The sequence below is a fragment of the Dipodomys merriami genome, unplaced genomic scaffold (genome assembly GCF_024711535.1).
Source record: "Dipodomys merriami isolate MVZ:Mamm:240054 unplaced genomic scaffold, mDipMer1.0.p SCAF_19, whole genome shotgun sequence".
Taxonomy (NCBI): Eukaryota; Metazoa; Chordata; class Mammalia; order Rodentia; family Heteromyidae; genus Dipodomys; species Dipodomys merriami.
The window spans coordinates 29,295,086-29,314,607 of NW_027203270.1; the positions used below are offsets into that span (position 1 = coordinate 29,295,086).

The window sequence follows — 19,522 nt, forward strand, 5'->3', positions numbered from 1 at the left end:
ATAGGTGGGTCTTCCCCAGAGATTCCAGTGGCCTGGGTATGTGGTGATCCTTTGAGTCCTTGTTCTTTTACAGGCGTGGTTCCCAGTCTGGTTTGTAGTGGTCTGAGTGTTTTGTTTGCAGCATGGGGTGAGATTCTGGCCCAAAGCCTGAATATTGCTTTGGGTCATGAGTGTACTTTGAATCTGGCTTAAAAGATGATGGAGTCCAACTCAAAATACTTTGGCAGGGCGCTGGTGACTCATACCTATAATCCTAGCTACTCAGGAGGCTGAGATTTGAGGATCAAGGTTTGAAGCCAGCCTGGTCAAAAAAGTGTGTGAGACTCTTATCCCCAATTAACCACCAAAAAACTTCGAGCTGTGGCTCAAAGGATAGAGTGCTAGCCTTGTGCAAAAGAGCTCGGGGACAGTGCTCAAGCCTTGAGTTCCAGCCCCAGGACTGGCTTAGTTTCCTCCCTCATGCCCTGCTCTGCTGCTTGTGCCAGGGGAGGTGGTCTGCTTTTCCCACTGGAATCTATGCCTTGCACTGTGGGAGCAAGACAGCTCCCCTTCAATCTTCCCCTGTCCCATGTTCCCTTTGATTGGGAAGTTCTTCCTTTTCTCTAACTTCAGTCCTTTGCTATTGTTCCGCTCCATTTATTTTCTCTTTATTTTCTCTTGGGAATTTGGGGGTGGATGTGCTGTTTGCACCCTATGGGACTGTGACTGGGGAGGGGATGGTAGGGGACTGGGACTATTCTCTGCAGGTTGGGGCAGGGGAGCTGAGAAAGGAGCCCTGAGACAGGACAGTGTCCTGGTCACATACTTCTTCACCTGACTCTGTGGTTCTTTCTGGTGCTCAGTGGATTCATGATGGTACCCACCTGAATTTTGGCCTTGCTTGAGGCCTTGGTGGTGCTTTGGTCTCCTGGGAGACAGACAGAAATCAGACCCTGGGCAGTGCTGTGTGCCAGGCTGGGGATGGCACAGAGCTGTCTAGAGAGCCATCAGGCTGAGTGATATGGGAGAGACATGTCCGGGGAGGCTGTGCGCTCAGTACCAGCTCTGCTGCTGTCCAGTTCTGGGGACCTGTCCTGAAAGGGTCTGGTGAGCAAGGCCCTTTCCCTAATCTTTTGGGCCTGGCTGTCCCTCTGCATCCTGAGTGTCATCTGGCAGTGGAGCCGGGCAAGTGGGGACTTCCCTGCCTGCCTGCAGCCCCCCACTTTCAGGTAAGCAGGTACAGGGCTAGGGGAGGGGTGGCCTCGGAAGGGGTGGTTGAGATCTTTGTTTCCCCAAGTATCCCTACATAGCTCCATTTAGTGGAAAGAGCACTGGACTTGGAGTCAGGCTGTCTGGATTCAAATCCTGGCTCAGCCACTAACTGAGGGTCTGTGACGGTGGGTGACACACCCAGCGTCCCTCCCCTGTGAGGTGGGGACAGTGAGGGGCAGTATATCCCATGAGGATATACATGAGACAGGAGCTGGCATATGCTTGGAACTAGGCCACGATTCGCTCAGATTGGGAGTTCCATGGGGTCCTCTGTGGACCCCAGTCAGGGTCAGAGTGGGGATGCTCCCACAGGAGCAGGTGCCCAAGGGTGTACAGAAGAGGACCAGCCAAGGCTGAGCCCCACTCTTGACTGTGAAGTCCCCTTAGGAAGCAGTTATAATGGCAGAGGGATCAGGAGCCTCTGGCTGGAGATCGGGATGGTGGCTTCACCCTGCCAGGCCGGGGCTGACATTGCTCTCCACCCTGGGAAAGTCTGGATCATTCCATTCAATTCAGCAAATAGCCTGATCACCACATGCCAGGCACTATGCTCTGCACATTCTCACATGAACTCACTAAATTCACCCCTAGCCCTGTACTACTGCAGATGGGTGGACTTATGGGGTTAACCCCGGGACTTTCCCCCATGTTCAATCTGGGCGATGAGAAATGAATATATAATATATATTATATATACCTTACTATATATAATATAGTTACCCACATTATATATAATATATATAATATACACATATGTACATATATGCATACATACACATATATATGTGTATATGTATACGTATATATACCTGAGCTTCCAGGTAAACTGGTATTTACCTGGAAGCAGGCTGTGCCTCCAGTGGCCTGGGTAACAGTGGTTACCCTTCTCCTGCTCAGTGTCCCCCATCTGGTACAGGAAGGGTCTAGGGCTTTGGCTTGTTGGATCACATTCTTCCTCACTTTTCTTCTCCCTCCAGGCTGCCCCAGGTCCCAGGGCATTCTGTGTCCCACAGATCATCTTGACAGAATGTCCCCCCAGTTCTCCTTCCCCACCAGAAGCCAGCTTTGAGAAACCAGGTCCTAGGATGGCTCCCATGCCGAGACCACGGACCCTGGCTGGCAGTAGGAGGGCCTGGAATGGACCACAGGCCCTGCCGGGGTGGGCAGCTGAGGCTCCCTGGCCTAGGAACAGCCTGATGCCCACGGAGGAAAGAGAAGCTCTGAAGAACTGGGCCACAGGAAGTCGAAGCTCAGAAGATTTAGAAGCCAAAGTCCCCTGTCCTCTGGGACCCACTCTGGAGGAGACTCAGGCGCTTTCCATTACTGAGAAGCATTCAGAAGAGACCCCCAAGGACTCTGGACGAGCTGGCCAAATCTGCACTGGAGAGCAGCCTGCAGCTGGCCTCACCCTGCAGCGGATGGACAGTCTAGAGGAGACGCTCTGGGAGCTGGAAGCCACCCTGAATGAGATGGGCACTGTCCCCACCATGAGGCACCCTGGAAGCACCCCGCCCCTGCCCCCCAGGCCCCAGGTGGATGCCTCCCCTTGGTCTTGTGCTGTCTTCCTGTTCCAGTCTCTGGGCCTTCAGAGTGGAGGGAGTGGGAGCTGCTGGGGTCCCACACCAGCTCCCCTCTCGCCCTTTTCTCAGTCCACCACCTCCTGGGAGCCCACTGCCAGGCAGGAGGATGTGGTTGAGCCTGGGGAGGCTGGGAAGCTAGCCAGCCCAGGACTTGGCCCTCTCAGCCTCGGCAAGAACCTGGAAGGACCTCTCCCTCTCTACTCTGTATCTGTAAACCAACGAATAAAGATCTACCCCCCTCGTCCATTTCATGCTCCCCACTCCTGTCTCTGATTCTCTCTGTCTCTGTCATTTCTGTGCTTGCACTTTTGGGTCCCCAGAGCACCTCTGGGCAGGCGTGGTACCTGCGGGGGGGGGGGGGTGCCACGGGAGCCAGGCTTGCCCATCTTTGGGATGACTTTACCTTCCCCTCCATTAAAGGGCCTAAGGTTGCTGATCCTGCTCTGTTCTTAGAGAATCCCCTTGCCCTCCTCCACCAAAAAGAAAAAGAAAAGCAAAAACTGAGGATGTAGCTCAGAAGTAGCAGGTACAAGGTCCTAGGTTCAATCCTCAGTATAGAGAGAGAGAAAGGGAGGGAGAGAGAGAGCCTCTCTGCCTAAGCCGGTGCTTCTGGAACCATTACGGTATGTCCCTTGCCAAGAACGGACACGGTGCTGGGGACCATCACCTCCCCAGAAAGGCACCAGCTGCCTCTAGGCCACTCAAGGAAGCCACAAAAGAGGCGCTGGAGGTCAGAGTGGGGCTGAGTGTGCGGTGGAGCCCCAGGGAAGGGTCTCAGGGAGGATATCCCAGCCTCTGCTGAAGGCTCCGCATGAGACTCTCCAACCACAACTATTTTTCTTTTCACAGAGTGGCAGCGGCAGCGTGCCACCCATGAAAGTGGTGACTCCCGGGGCCTCTCGGCTGAAGACAACCCAGGGCCAAGTGGGCAGTCCTGACAAAGGCAAGCACAGCAAACAGAGGGCTGAGTACATGAGGATCCAGGCCCAGCAGCAGGTGAGAGCAGGGGTGTGTGTGTGGGGGGGGGGGTACATGTGTGTTCTATCCATGTATGCTGAGCCGCGGCTGCAAGTCACTATTCCTGCCCCTGCCAGGCAGAACTGGCTCCCATCTCCCTCCAGCCCTAGCACCTTGCATCTGGCTAACTAACCCTAGGAACCCTCTGCTTGGGGACCAAGTGCCATGGGTGACACATCACTTGCTCCTGGGGGAGGGAGGACGATTAGATCCTTGACCACCAGCAGCCACCTCCCTGCTAAGGCCAACCTGTGCCAGGGGCCACACCCTTCTGCCCACCTTACTTGCCTCCTCCCTTCTCCCCATGCTCTGGTTGGCCCCCAGATGAGAACAGGTAGAAAGGGGACTGCAGGGGGCGCAACCACCCAGTGACATCACCCATGTGTGTTTGTGGCCCATAGTCTGCAATGTGGTCAGGGCTGGATGTTGAAAGATCTGCCAGGCATTTGGTTAGCAGCCCCAGGATGTCAGGCCCATTCTGATGTCAAAGTAGGCCTTGCTTTGTCTAGGTGCTCTGACCTCCAGAAGGTTCTAGGCACAGAGGCAGGAAATTAGAGTTGCATGAGGTGAGTGACCTCCTTTATAGATGAGGGGACAGCTCAGACCAAGAAAGGGACTTGCTAAAAGGGCACATAAAATGGCATCAGCCAGGAGTGGCATCCAGATAGCTCAAAGCCACGGCCACATAGGTGAATGGTCAGCCTGCCTGCCTTCTAGCCATCCTTCCTCCTAGCTGCTCCTTACCAGCCTCCACCTTCCTCTTGATGGCCCCCAATGCTCCGAGAGGCCCATCTCTAGCTATTTTTCCTGCTGCTATTCTGGATAATGTCCTATCCAAGCTGGTCCTTCCTCTGTATCCATAAGAACAGCTGAACATTCTAGGCTGTTCACTTGTGTCCAGCACATATGCTGTTTCCATTCTCACTTACTGTGCCCATTGGATAGGCGGGGAGACTGAGGCTGGGGAGCAGGACACAAATCAGGACCATCTCACAGGCCTCCCCCTGTACACACATGCGCTGCCTGTAGTTCTGCCCCACTGTGATGCATCCTGTCTCCTCCGTGCCCCAGAGCCTCACCTCTCTACCTGTCACCTAGTGTTCTGTTTTGCTCTATCGATCAGGTACATACCTCTAGGCCTGATCTTCCCCAAGTTCCTCAGCCCCTTGGCTGAGGAAGAGCATAGTGAGGTCTCCAGTGGCCAAACAGGTTCTTTTCCTGCTTCTTCCTCCACCTGTGCGGTGGGGTCTGTGTATATACCCTCACCCCCACACCCCTGTGGCTGGGCCACCCTTCCTGCCCTGGTGTCCTCCCCACCCCCACCGCCCCTCAGGCCAGCCCTCTACTCCTTTCTGGACATTTCTCTGCCACCCACTTCTTCATTTCTCCATTCTCAAATGCCTTGGCCCTGTCTCCTCCCACCACACCTTTCTTTTTCTGGGACTCAGGCTTCCCTCTGACTCTGCTCTGCCTGCCCAAGTCTCTGTGCTGGGCTCCAGTCCCTGCCCCCCTCAGCTAAGTCTTAAGGGTCCTTGGGTATCTAGGCCTGGTGCCCCTCCCAGCCAGTGACTGCCTTCTTTGCTGGCCCCACCACTGGGGTCCTTCCAGACCCTCATGCCTAAGGAGCCACAGCGGTCCCTCTGCACCCTGCCTCGGTCACTTTCCCTATGCTAGAAGAGTTCATTGAAATTTCTTCTTTCTGATGAAGAAATACCCATCTCCTCCTCCTCCTCCTCCTCCTCCTCCTCCTCCTCCTCTTCCTCCTCCTCCTCCTCCTCCTTCTCCTCCTCCTCCTCCTCCTCTTCTTCTTCTTCTTCCTCTCCTTCTTCTTTCTTCCTCTTCTTCTTCTTCTTTCTTCCTCTTCTTCTTTCTTCCTCCTGCTCCTGCTCCTCTTCCTCCTCCTTCTCCTTCTCCTCCTCCTCCTCCTTCTTCTTCTGCCAGTCTTGGGGCTTGAACTCAGGGCCTGGGCACTGTACCTAAACCCCTTTTGCTCAAGTCTAGTACTCTACCACTTGAACTGCAGTGCTACTTCCAGCTTTTTCTGTTTATGTGGTGCTGAGGATTCGAACCCAGGGCCTCATGCATGCGAGGCAAGCACTGTACTGCTGAGCCACCTTCCCAGCCCATTTCTTTCTTTCTTTCTTTCTTTCTTTCTTTCTTTTGTTTGTTTGTTTTTGGGTCCAGTCGTGAGGCTTGGGCCTGGACGCTGTCCCTCAGCTCTTCAGCTCAAGGCTAGCGCTCTACCACTTGAGCCACAGCACCACTTCCGGCTTTTTTTTTGATTATGTGGTGCTGGGGAATCGAACCCAGGGCCTCAGGCATGCAAGGCAAGTGCTCTACCACTGAGCCACCTTCCCAGCCCCTTCCCAGCCCATTTCGATGGAAATTTTTAAAAGTAAAACAAACCATAGGGCTGCTGGAGTGACTCAGGTGATAGCCTGCTTAGCAAGTTATGAGGCCCTGAACACAATTCCTCATTGTGTTGAAACCCCAATATGGGGTGGGGGTGGGGGGGAGAGAGAGACAGAGAGAGAGACAGAGAGAACAGAGAACAGAGCGAGTACAGAGGGAGGAGGGCTGGGGCATACTCAGTGGTAGAGCACATGTGAGAAGCCTCGGTTCCATCCTCAGTACTGAGAAGAAAAATAAAGGGATCCTGGTGGTGGCCCATGCCTGTAATCTTAGCTATTCAGGAGGCTGAGATCTGAGAATCAAGGTTCAAAGCCAGACCAGACAGGAAAGTCCATTAGACTCTTATCTCCAATTAACCACCAGAAGACTGGAAGTGGCTCTGTGGCTCAAAATGGTAGAGTGTTAGCTTTGAGCAAAAGAGCAGGGGCAGTACCCAGGCCCTGAGTTCAAGCCCCATTTCCAACCAGAAAAAAAAAAAAAGATGGGGGTTGGGAAGGCAAACCATCCTTGTCTTGTTACCTAAATTCATGATCTTCTAAGGTCATCCTGTGACTTCTGCCACCTCTGGACTATTTTCTCAGAACTGGGAGCTTTGTCAAGTGCATATTTGATTAGCATTCTCTCACACGCAGCATTTAAAAATCCATCCCTTCTGCTTCCAGCTGGAATCCCTTCCTTGTTGCCCAGCATCCTGCACTGTCAGCTCTGTTGGTTCCCTTGCTGGGGGCCTCCTGTGACCCCCTCCTCCCAACACTATTGTGCTCCAGTCACTCCCATCCCTGGTTCCCGCCAGCCCATGCTGTGATCTTGGTCCTAGTCCTCTCTTTTCTCCAGACTTTCTTTCCTTATCTGTACAAGGGGACAAAAATGCGCAGCAGGTTCTGAGATCACAGATTCCCCATGGCATAGGGAAGAGCTTTGAAAAGCCATGCAGTGATCTGGCAGGGGAAGAGTCACCAGTGTCCTCACTAGGCTGGAATATGCATTTGCCAGGGACGACTCTGGTGTTCCAGCTTGGTGGCCAAGGCTGTATCTCTCTCTCTCTCTCTCTCTCTCTCTCTCTCTCTCTCTCTCTTTCTCTTTCTCTCTCTCTTTCTCTTTTGGTCAGTCATGGGGCTTGAACTCTGGGCCTGGGTACTGTCCCTCAGCTCTTCAACTCAAGGCAAGTACTCTACCTCTTGAGCTACAGCACCACTTCTGGCCTTTTCTGGATGCTGAGGAATTAAATCCAGGGCCTTGAGCAGGCAAGGCAAGCACTCTACCACTGACCTATTTTCCCAGCCCTCAAAGCCTACTTTCACGATGATGAGGTTGAGGGGAATAAGAAATAGGGGGAAGAGCCAGGCACTGGTGGCTCACATCTGTAATCCTAGCACCTCAAGAGGCTGAGATCTGAGAATCATGTTGAACCAGCTCCAGGCAGGAAAGTCTGTGAGACTCTTATCTCCAGTTAACCACCAGAAAATCAGAAGTGGTGCTATGGCTCAAAATGGTAGAGTGCTAGCTTTGAACAAAAAGAGCTCAGGGACAGTGCCTAGTCCCTGAGTTCAAGCTCTGTGGCTAGAAAAGAAAAAAAAGAGAAAGAAATGGGAGAAGAGCATTTACGGGATGGGGTGCCTTGCAAAAAATCAGTGCCTAATGGTACAGAGGCCCTGGAGAGATGGCTGAGAAAGAGCACCAATTGTTGAGCTCAGGATGAAAGGGTGGTGGAAATTTCTCAAGGATCAAAAGCTTGGGGTAAACCAGGCACCTGTGGCTCATGCCTGCGATGCTAGCTACTCAGGAGGCTGAGATCTGAGGATCGTGGTTTGAAGCCAACCTGGGCAAGAAAGTCCATGAGACTCTTATTTCCAATTAGCCAGTAAAAAGCCAGTACTGGAGCTGTGGCTCAAGTGATAGAGTGCCAGCCTTGAACAACAACAACAACAAAAAACCCTAAGGGACAGTGCCTAGATGCTGAATTCAAGCCCTAGTGCCAGCAGGCATGTGCATGTGTGTGCACGTGCACGTGCGCACACACACAGAGCTTAATATGGACACCCCTCTTGCACTAACAGTAAGAGGCCTATAGATCACACTATCTCATGACTCATATGAGGGGCCCACCTAGAGGTGAAGGGACAGATGGATGTTGAAGCACCCAGGGATGAATAGGAGCAGTGGCTCCTGAGGGGAAATTGCAAGGGGGCATAGCACTGTTTCCTGCTCTTGCCGGTCCCTGGGAGGCCCTGGCAGATGAGGTGGCCAGCAAGGTCTGCAGCAGCAGGACCATCCGCTCTTATAGGGATCTCGAGTCAGAGCATGGGCTGGGTAGTACCCTGAGGCCCAGAGCACATGGCGCAGTGTGATCCTCAGGCAGACAGGTGAGGGGGCAGCTGTTTTCCTAACGAAAGCTGAACATCTATGAAGTGTCTTCCTTGCTACAAAGAGGACAAAGTTCTGCTACTCTGGACAAACTTGGGACCCACAGAAGAAGACTGGCAAATAACAGAGAAATGACAAGAAGCCCTGGGAGATGAGCCACATCACCTGAGCAGCACAAGATGGAAGCATCACCGGGCAGGGCAGGGCCTGCACCCTCAGCCTGACCACCAGGAGTTTTGGATTGACCTGTGGTGAGAGTCTCCTGGGAGGGAAGATGGCCATGAGGACCTCATAAAACAGAGCAACCACGAGTGATCTCTGTGACAAGGGACCCTGGAGGTAGCCACAGAAACTCGTGAACACAGGATGTCTAAAGGCTGTGCACTGGGAGAGGAGGAAGGGCCCTGCAGTCAGCAGTGGCAAAAGCTTGAAGTCAGGTGTTCCAAAGATCAAAGCTTGTAATAGACCAAGTTGCTGAAAAGAGGCTAAAGGGAACAGAAAAAGCTTTTAACTAGAAAGGCCGGTTCTGAACAAAGAGGATAGCCAGGAAGAAACCAGCATCTTGCTTGAGGACGTGGTGGATGTGAAGGGACACCAGGGAGACAGTAGACGTGTTCTCCCATGGGGCTCCAGGCAAGGAAGGCTGGAATGGGGAAGGGGTAGGGAAAGTGGCCCCAGGATGGAGGGGGTGTGGGGGGGGGGGCAGGGGGTGGAGCACTGGGCTGCCCTGGTTGAGTGTATCTCCAGCTCAGGTACTGGAGAGTCCCTGGGAGAGCTGAGTTTGACCCATGGCAGGGGACAATAATTTGTTGGTCTTGAGGCTATAAAGGAGGAGCAGCCAAGGTAGAGTGGGACAGAGTGGAAGACCTGCAGTCATGCCTTGACTTTGATAAACGGGAAATGTCTGTTGCAAATGGCAGTGTCCTAAAACCTGATTCATCATCCAGTAGGCCATATATGCCCCTGGGGAAGAAGAGCTGGCCATCACCAGTAACAGGGTGACTCCCTAGGAGTCAGGCCAGCTGAAGCCTGCTGTCTTCCTACTGCAGAAGGCAGGGCTTGCATGAGACTTGAGCTTTCCCCTGTGAGACACCTGGGAAAGCCTATGTGGAGCTAGTCACAGAGAGTTACCTGGTCATATGCCACACAACTCCATTTTCAGTCTGTGTGTGTGTGTGTGCGTGTGTGTGTGTGTGCGTGTGTGTGTGTGTGTGTGTGTGTGTGTGTGTTTGTGCCACTACTGAAGCTGGAACTCAGGGCCTGGGTTTTTCACTCAAGATTGGCGCTCTACCACTTGAATCACAGTTCCACTTCTACCTCTTTTTTTTTGGGGGGGGGGAGGAGGTTAACTGGAGAATCTCACAGACTTTCCTGCCCCAGCTGGCTTTGAACCACAATCTGCAGATCTCAGCAACCTAAGTAGCTAAATTACAGGTATGAGCCACTGATGCCAGGCTTTCAATCTTAGTTTGCTTGTTTTTTAAAATATTTTATTTATTTACTTATTTATTTTAATGTGAAAATACTGTACAGAGGAGTTACAGTTACATGGGCAAGATAATGAGTACATTTCTTATCAAGCATTGTAGCCTCCTCCTTTGTTTCCCCTTCCCATCCCTTCCCATCCTCCCCCCGCCCCCCTGCTTGTTTTTTTTTAAAGACAAGTTCTGGCCTTGTAGCTCAGGCTGGCCTCAAACTCTCAAGTCTTCTGCCTCAGTCTCCTAAGAGCTCTTCAGTTGGCACACAAGGAGCTAAATAAGCCTATCAGGCATAGTGCATACAGTTACCCAGAGAATCCAGCCTGGTTTATTTTATCTTAACCCAGGGGTTCCCAAAGTTAAATTTGTAGCAGACTCACTTAGGGCATCTGCTTAAAATACACATTCCCCAGCTCCCATCTGAGAGAGTTCTAGAAGGGAACCTGGAGTCTGCTTATGTTACCCCTTGGAGGTGAGAGCACTGCTCCAGAGAGCAACCCTCCAAGACCAGCACAGACCCAGGGAGTCTCTGGGAGGTGGGAAGGAAGGTGAGCAGAAAGTTCTGGAGCCAGTCAGGGAGTGTAGCATTTGCCCTGGGGAGTGGCCTCTTTTCTACCAAAAGGGTTGCTGAGCGTTGGGGGACACTGCTTCCATGGGGCCTTCTGTACCTGGAGGGGAGGCTGGGCATCACAAGTGCCTTCTCACCCAGATTCCCAGCTGGGGCTTTTTGTAGTGTCAAGACAGGTTCACTCCTGCCTCTCCCAGAGGCCTCCAGCTGAAGCCTGGATGTTCCCTGATTGCTGGGCTGGGCTGCTGACGCTCTGCTTCTGCCTCCAGATGCATCCCTGTCCCAGCTAACCTTTCATTCTTCTCCCTTCCCTCTCTCCTTCCTCTCCCCCCACCATGTCCCCTCTGCCTGTCCTGGGGGCTGGGTCTCTCCTGTGCTTCTTGGTGTCTCTCTTTGGCCTTCTCTCTTCCCTATCAGTAACCATGGGTGGCCCCACCCTACTCTGGTTTTAGACCCTTTGATCCAAACCCCACAGCCCTCCCCTGCTTCCTTTCTGTCCCTGCCCAGTGCCCCACCTCCCCAATTCAGGGGACCGCTGTCTCCAGATGCCCCTCTGGTCTCTCGCTTTTGCAGTTAATTCTCTCTTGGATTTATGGAGGTTTATCCATTTTTCAAAACTTCAGCTGGGAGCTGGTGCCAAGGCAGGCTTTCCTGTGCTCTCTCTGACCCCTGACCCCTGTTTTTGTTCCAGGCCACTAAACCATCTAAAGAGATGAGCGGGTCGAATGAGACCTCGAGCCCAGTCTCAGAAAAGCCCTCGGGTTCCAGAACCTCCATCCCTGTATTGACTTCCTTTGGGGCGAGGAATTCTTCCATCTCCTTCTAGAAGCCCCTCCCATCTCCCTCCCAGCCTGTGCCCTCCCTCACTCCCGCCATCACCCCTCACTTCCTCCATCTCCACTCCACCTCACCCTCCAAAGGCTTGCCACGTGCGTGGGGCCCTCCTCGGACCTCGTATTCATCCCCCATTGGTGTTTTTGGTTTTTAAAATGAATCACAATTATCTTTTTTTTTTTAATTTTTAAAAGCAAAAGAGTACAAGTAAAAACCAAACACACCATCCTTGACTTCCTCCTGTTCTCAAACGGCCTGTCCTCCGCCCACGTCCTTCACCTCTCTCCTTCTCTTTCACCTTCTTCCTCCCAAGTCCATCCTGAAGTTCCCACCTCCCACCCCTACCCCCACCCCCACCCCTCCTACCTTCCCTCCCTAATTTCCCAAGAATACCTGGAACAAACTCTGAGCCACGGAGACTTGGAGCAGCAAGAGACTCCTCCCCTTACAGCATCCCTTCCTGGAGGAGCGGTGGACATTGGACCAAACCCAGCATCAGGCTGGACCATGGGACAAGGGAGACCCTGGCCCTGGAGATGCCCCACTCCCTGTCCAACCTCAGAAGAGACAGTGAACACTGCTGCTACTCTACTTACTCCCTTCCTCTCCAGCCACAGTGGGCAAGAAAGACAGATGGGACTGACTATAGGACTGGCCAGAGACAAGCCCGAGTCTGAGAGGCCTCAGGCTGGGGGGGTGAGGCTGGCCCCTGGGTCCCAGGGGATGATCTGGTTTACTGGGGCCCAGTGTGGTGTGGTGGAGGCGGCTGGGCCGGTGCTATGGGAGGAAGGAGGCTGGGTGGAGGGTGGTCTTGCAGACATTCTGCCGCTGGGGCTCTGCCTTGGGGAGGGCAGCGCAGGGAGGGGCATTTTAGTTTCCTAATTTAGCACTTTAAATGCCATTAACTTATTTAATGGGGGTGGGGTGGGTGAGGTTGAAGGGCCTAGATTAGATTTGGAGGCCTGAGGGTGGGGAGGGTGCAGTGGTGAGGGGAATGGGGGTAGGACTGAGGGCAGTGATGGGGGCGGTGAGGATAAGCTGGCTTTGACCCTGCAGCTGGGGGAAGCTTGGCCTTCAGCCATCTTTGTGATTTGAGGGTTATCACCGAACGGGGTGAGACCTGTGGGGATCCAGTGATCACTGGTGAGATGTCTGAGGGTCCCCAAGGCCTGAGCAGCAGGCCAGGTGCCTTCCCTTGCTGAAGCCCCTTGTAGGGTGAGAGCACCATGTCCATTCTCAGTCCCCCCTCCCGGGGGGGGCACAGAGGGGCCAGCAGGGAGGTGATGTGGAGGGGGAAGGATGGGACGGGCTCCCCAGGTTCCATTTGGAGCACAAGGTGTATTAAGCACAAGGAGTGGGCCTTGAGATTGGCTCCCCCTAAAGCACAGGACACTGAAGGAGACTATTGAAGGAGACAGAACCCCAAGATTCTGGGATATGGTGGGGGAGGCTGGTGCTTGGGGATCAGGCAGAGGAAGCTGCTGAGGGCTTGGGGAGGGGTGGGAAACGGGGTTATATTCATTAATTTGGTTTTTGGTTTCTGTTGTTTCATCTTTGTTTTTTAGCTTTGGATCATTTTTGTACCAAGGCAAGCAAGCCTTTTTGAAAAATAATAAGAGGAAAAAAAAAATCCCTCCTGGAAAAGAAAAAGAAAGGAAAAAAAAAAAAACCCCTAGAAAATAGGAGAAAAAAAAAAGGACCTCATAAATGATGCAATTACTTTTAATTGCAGGCAACTCTTTACATTTAAGTGAAGTGTCTTAACATTTTATATTGTTTTAAAAATATATTTACATATTATATATATATGATATACGTAATATAAATATATATAAATATTTAAAAAAAGAAAAAAAAATCACGGCACTCTCCCTAGCCGCGGTTTCGGCGGGGGGAAGGGCGCTGGGGACAGGCACACGGCCTGGCTTCTGTGGTCCAGTGAAGCGGTTTGGTTTGATTTGGCTGTACAGAGACCCCTGACTTGGGAGGGGTGGGGGAGAGGTGCCCCCCTCCTCCCTTCACGCCATTACACTCTGCTTGCTACTCTTTGCTTGTCCCCCACTCAGCCCTGTGACCTGAGTGTGTGCCCCACTGTCATTGTCTTGAGTTGAATGTCCCGTTGTGGGGGGAGGAGGGAAAGGGGGGAAAGCCCATCCATGAGGGGCCATGGAGGGAGCCGTGCCCCACCCCAGCCTCTCAAGTAGAGTCCAGCTTTCTTCCCTTTGGTTCCTGCACATTTATGGGCTTGGAGGCATTTGCGTCCGAGTGTGTGCAACGTGTGTGTGTGTGTGTGTGTGTGTGTGTGTGTGTGAGTGCATGCTAGCACAAGCCCAATGACCGTGTGTGCAGATGGGACATGTGTGCCACAGGCATGACCTATCACATGCAGGGGAGGTATGTGCACATAGATGCATGTGACCTATTTGGGCATTAGCATGCAAATGTGTGAACATGTGAAAAGTGTGTGCAAAAATGCCTGGCTATTTGTGTGGGACCACGTGTGGATGGACAGGGGTATGTACATGGAGGTGCATGTGGCCTGTGTTTGCAGGTGTGTATGTGTACACGTGTGCTGGTGCAGACAGGAGTGTGGGAGTCCCTCTGTGGGTGTGTGCGTGTGTGTGCACTCGTGAGTGTCCCATCATTCCTGCACTACCCTCACGGCTCTTCCAAGCCCCTGTCCCCCGGCCTCTCAAAACCCACAGCACGTCAATGACCCCAGCTGCATGCGCCTCGCTGCTCCGTCCATCAGTGTGTGCTTGACCAAGAGAAACTATGATGTCCTGGGGACCCCTGTACCTGGTCCCCTTGCCCCTGCCCACTGTGCTGTGTTATTCGCATGGGGGGTTTCCTCTCCTGCCCCTTCCACAATACACTGTTTCCCCAGGAGCCTCAGGGCTGAGGCTCTGAGTGGGGTCCCGGGAGGGATCCCGGGGCCATCCCGGCTCCACACCTGCCCTGTCCACCCCGTAGGGCCCATGTTGGTGTAGCAGTGATGGCTTCTGTGGATATTCTGTGACCTCTGTCGGTGTAACTTGACAATTTCTAAATGGAAAAGGGTTGCTGTGTTTTTTTTCTGTCTCTTTTTTAATGTCCTTTTTCTTCTCCCCCCCCCTTCCTGCTCTTTCCTTTTTGGTTTTTCTAGCCGAGTGTTTGGGGCTTTAATAAAACTTTCTTTTTCCTCTCCTGGATCTCCTTCCTGTCTGTTGCTGTCTGATTATTTCTCGTCTTCACTGTTGAGGGCATGGAAGGAGCTGGGATGGATGGGTTGGGCAAGGGGGCCAGTACTCAGGGCTTCAACCTCTGAGAGCAGGGTGTGGAGGAGGAGGGACAGGACTTAGCACAAGGCCCATGAGAAACAAACTATCTCAGCTGCTGAAGAGGAACCCCAAGAGCCAGCTCATGTGAGCACCCCAAGAGATGCTGTGTGTATTTCCTATGGCTGCTCTGCCACTCCCTACACAGGGGACTAAGAAGTCTGCACTCGGAGATGTTGGGCATCTGTCCAGAGTCATACAACCAGGGAGCTATAGGCTGTGGATCTGAGTCTGCTCTGCCCGACCCCACAGCCATGCTTTCCCCAAACCAAGTAGGGTCAGCTGGCTTCCAGCACTCTCCAGGCTGGATTTCAGCCTCCTGCCTGTGTGGGGTGACCTTTCATGATGACCCCAGCCCCTCTACAGCTTTCAGACTTCTGACTCTGGAACAAAACACCATCAGCCTTGAAGCTGTAGACACACACATATGCAAACACGTGTAAGGAAACAAGATGCAGTGACTACACACCATGCACGTGGAGCAGGCCAGAGGTCCTGCTGGATGCTCTCAGGAATTCCTGGGATGTGAAGGCTGCCACTGTTTCAGTGTGTTCTAAGCTCCCTTGAGGGAGCTCCAGGTGCTTGGCTGAAGCTTGCCCTAGAACACTTAGCAATTCCGTCCCATATGGTGAGGGCAGTGTCCAGCATCCAGTCTTCCAGCCGTTGCTGGAGCCCCAGCTGCACTTTGTTCCAGCCCTCTGGAACAAAGGAACAGGTTGGGCATCTGCTCGCTGTCTGCTACCACATGGGTCCCCCTCCCACCAAGGCCCCCAGTAGAGCCAGTTCTCATCCTACCTGGAAGCCATCCACGTCCGTGAGGATGTCGGCAGATCTCGCCTTTTCTTTCGCATTCTATTCCCAGAAATGGAGCATAGCCAATACCACTCCCATCTCTCTGAATCATCACTGACTGAAGACCAGGGAACAAATAGAACCAATAGCTGCCTGTCAGGGCTCACACCAGGCATGTCTTTACCCCTTCCAACCCCTTCTGCCCGCTGAATGGCAGTCCTTGTCAGTGTGCGCATGTGTTACGCAGGACATCCAAAACTGACTGCTACTTGGAGAAGGTGGTCCTGAGGGCAGGTAACCCACTCCTTGACTTTTGACATCCATGGGTCCACACTTACTAGCAGAGTGACTTTGGTCAAGTTGTCACTGATCTGTGCTTCAGTTTCCTCACATACAGAATGGAGATGACTGGTGTTGAGTTCATGAATGCAGAGAATGGAATTGACACACAAAGCACTGAGCCCACATTAACATTAGCTCCTAGCTCACATAGACACAGGACATTCAGAGCTCTTTCCAGCCCCAGCATTCTTGCCTGGATTGTCTCTGATGGATGTCATCTGCTCTTCTTTCAGTCATTATGGGCTCATCAGAGGTACCTGGAAGCTGGCATGGTGCAGGTACAGCACCACAATGTAGAGGAAAGCCCACACTACACCGTATCCATGCAACTAACCCAATATACAAACCCCACACTGTCCTTTGGCAATATTGTCTTGGCCTGGAGGGCCTAGACTGGTAGCCTTCCAAGCCTGTTTGGTGGGCAGCACTTTCGAAGTCGTACTGAAGGCTGGCAGACCAGAGAAGCAGGAGCTGTGCAGCTGCCTGGCCCCTGCAGGAGAGAGCTGATGCCTGAAGGCACCTGCGACCACTGCCCTCACAGCTTGCACCCATGCCGGTGCCACTGCTAAGACCAGTCTTCATGCCACTTAGAAGAAGCCTCCTGAAGGAAGAGGCTGGCCTCTACCTCGCCCAGCCTGGTTGTCCTGCCCTCCTGGGGCCTGGGGACCTCACCTGCTTCCCATCTCAGCCCTGCTCTGTCCCCCTCCTCCCTCCCAAACAAGCGAGACAGCTGACTCATGCCTCCAGGAAGGCTGTTTATTTCCAAGATATAGACTGTACTTTGAAGACAGGACTTTTCAGAAGCAAGAAAATCTTAGTTGTCGCCTAGACAGGTGTGTCAAGGACACAGTGAAAGGAGCCATGCGGAAAGGGTGGGGAGGAGCTTTATCCAACACTGTTACAACACTTTAAAATGAGCAAAACATCTTTAAAAATCCTTATAAATTCTTTATAATATGTTACACATTTAGAGACAATATTTACAATAAAGGGCTGGGAGAGGGAGGACAGAGAAATCTACAGCAAATCTTTGCATAAAACGAGGACTGACAGAAGGGGCAGGGCTTCCCTGGAATGAGTGAGGGATCAGCAGGGGTCTGGTGCTCTGAGGTCTATTTACAATACTGGGGGGGGGGGCTGTGAAGGGGGCGCTGGGCCCTGCCCATCCTGCAGGAACAGCCCAGCTCAGACCCCATCAATCAGTGTGTGAAAGACCGACACCAGGGTGTTCCTGACTATCCCCTCCTAGGGGAAGAAGGGGTGGGGAGTTCTGGGGGCTGAGCTGTGGACAGAGCAGGCCCAGCTGGAGGAACCAAAAGGAGGAGCCCTGGGTCCTCCCAAAACTGGGGAGCGGGGTAGCTCCCCTTGGTCAAAACGCTTCATGGGGTGACTGAAGAGGATGGCAAAGGGGGGTGGGGGTGAGCTTGGTGAAGGGTTCGGTCTTGCCGCTGTGGCGTGGCCCCAGCCTCTTCCCCGGGCTCTAACAAGCATGGGGGCAGGGATCCTGTGTGCACCGAAGGCAGGGACCTTGGGAACGGGCAAGGGGAGGAAGGGAGCAGAAGCTTCTACTGGAAACACCTTTGGACAGTGACTTACACACTCTCACACACGCGTACAAATCCTCTCCCCAGACACAGGCCCCTCCTGAGCCAGGGGCTGGTGGAGGAGGGCAGAGGAAAGAAGCCAAAAGCCAGTGATCACCCAGTATCTTTCTTCTACCCTGGGTCTTGGGGCTCCCTCTCACTTCCCATGGCCAACAAAGGTCCCTAAGAGCAGCCTTAAAAAGGCCCTGTCACCAATCCAGGGGACACAGACCCCAGCGGAGCCCCCCCCCCCACTTCCCTTCCCCTTTGTCCTGCTCCTGGCTTCACCTCGGCCCGCGCCACCAGTTCCAGCACACAAACCCCAGCGGCCTGTGTCCTCTCGCTAGCACCCTGCTGTGTCTAGGGGCAGTAGAAGTGGGGGTGCCAGCCAGAGGAGACTCGTTCCCCAAGGGGCCTTGTGGAGGCGGGGGGGGGGGCGGCGATGGAGGGGGAGGGCGTTACAGACACTGATGGAGGCGGGAGGCGGCCTGGCGTCGCGGGGCCTGGCCCTGCAGGGCGCTCGGGTCCCCGGGCGGCAGCGAGGCGGCCGAGGCCCTCGCCTTGGTGGACTCCAGGCTGCTGAGGCCCGAGTCCTTGTTGTCGCTGAGGGCTCGCGCGCCGGGCGGCTCCGGGGCGCCCCCTCCGCCCAGCTCCTTCCACTCGTTGAAGTTGAGATCGGTCAGCGGGCTCTGCACCACCACGGTGTGGCGGCGCCAGCTGCTCCGGCGGCGCCGCGTTTCGGGGGACAGCGGGCGCCGCAGCCTCACGGCCAGCATGTCGTCGGCGGTTCCCCGCAGCCGCAGCCGCAGGGCCTCCAGGCGCGAGGGCCGCGCGCCCAGCGCCGCCGCCGCCGCGGCCGTCGCGGGGCGCAGCGACTCCTGGCTGCTGGACGAGGCGGAGCCCGGCGGCTCCGGAGCGCGGGGGCCACCGCGGCCCACGCCGGCGCCGTCGGCGTCGGGACGGCTGCGGGACAGGCGGCGGCGCGCCAGCGTGTCGCAGGGGATGAGGTGGTGCGAGCTGAAGGAGGGCCGGCGCCCCAGCCGCGCCCCCGGGCCCGCGCCGCCCTCCGTGTCCGTCTCCACCAGGCTCAGCTCGCTGCGCTCGTCGTCCGCCTCGTCCCCCGCGCCCGCGCGCCGGCCCTCGGCGCCCGAGCACACGCTGCGGTCCATGGTGGACAGGGTGGAGTAGCCCGACACGATGGAGCGCGTGTCCGCCGCCGGCCGCTCCTCGGGCGCCGCTGAGGGGCTGAGGCGCCCGGGGGCGGTGGGGACGGCGGGGCCCGGCCGGGGCTCGTCCGGCTGCTCCGGGGCCCCCGGCGTCCCCGCCGCCGCCGCCGCCCCGGGCTTGTGCGCCTCCTGCTCCGAGTCGTCGTCCGTGCTGCTGCCCAGGCCCCGCGCCTCCCGCCGCTTCTTCCGCTTGCGGTTGACGGCCGAGATGAAGGAGATCGCCAGCATCTCCCGGGTGTACGGCTCCTTCTTGGGGGCCCACGAGCCCTGCGCGGGAGGAAGGGTGAGGAGGGCCAGGGTGAGGGGCGGCGCAGACTCGGAGTGCTTAGGCCTCAGGGGCTCAAAGCCAGGCTGCACCCCTGAGAGCCCGCACTCGGGGCTCCTCCTCCACCTAGGGCCGGCTGGAGCACCACCCCGGTGATCGCTGCCCCTCGGCGGCCTGGCAGTCCCTGTGGCCCCGAGTCTACTCTCCCCCAGCCCCCTCTGGGCCCCGATTCCAGCCCTGGCAATCCTTTCACACAGGGCTCCGGTGGTGGCCAGCCCATTCTGCACGCTCTCACCAGGTCGTAGTGACCAGTGCTTCCCGCACACTAGTCCCTCTGGGTGCCCAAGACCCCTTCTCTGACCAGAACTCCTACCCCATCCCCTTTCACTCCCTAAGCCAGGAATCCTGCCTTTTCATCTGCAAAGGTAGGTACAGCCTCTCCACGGCCTCCAGTTACTCCCTCCTTTTCCCACAGCACCAACCTCCACCCCAG

General features: G+C 54.9%; 2 protein-coding genes across 7 annotated transcripts in view; one reads left to right on the top strand and one right to left on the bottom strand.

Moving 5' to 3' along the window:
• The window catches only part of Srcin1 (SRC kinase signaling inhibitor 1), a 70,949-nt gene extending 58,531 nt beyond the window's left edge, over positions 1 to 12,418 (top strand). For 3 of the 5 annotated variants that reach the window (XM_070028192.1, XM_070028193.1, XM_070028194.1), the window contains 2 exons: positions 3,681 to 3,827; positions 11,362 to 12,418. In XM_070028192.1, coding sequence (XP_069884293.1) covers positions 3,681 to 3,827; positions 11,362 to 11,496 — 282 coding nt within the window. In that variant the 3' untranslated portion in view covers positions 11,497 to 12,418. Of the gene's footprint in view, positions 1 to 2,228; positions 2,784 to 3,680; positions 3,828 to 11,361 lie in introns of all 5 variants that reach the window. The other 2 variants (XM_070028190.1, XM_070028191.1) reach the window with 1 other exon arrangement.
• Positions 12,419 to 16,697: 4,279 nt separating this feature from the next.
• Arhgap23 (Rho GTPase activating protein 23) overlaps positions 16,698 to 19,522 on the bottom strand; it is a 46,172-nt gene continuing 43,347 nt past the window's right edge. For both annotated transcript variants that reach the window (XM_070028195.1, XM_070028196.1), the window contains exon 19: positions 16,698 to 19,031. In XM_070028195.1, coding sequence (XP_069884296.1) covers positions 17,997 to 19,031 — 1,035 coding nt within the window. In that variant the 3' untranslated portion in view covers positions 16,698 to 17,996. The remainder of the gene's footprint in view (positions 19,032 to 19,522) is intronic.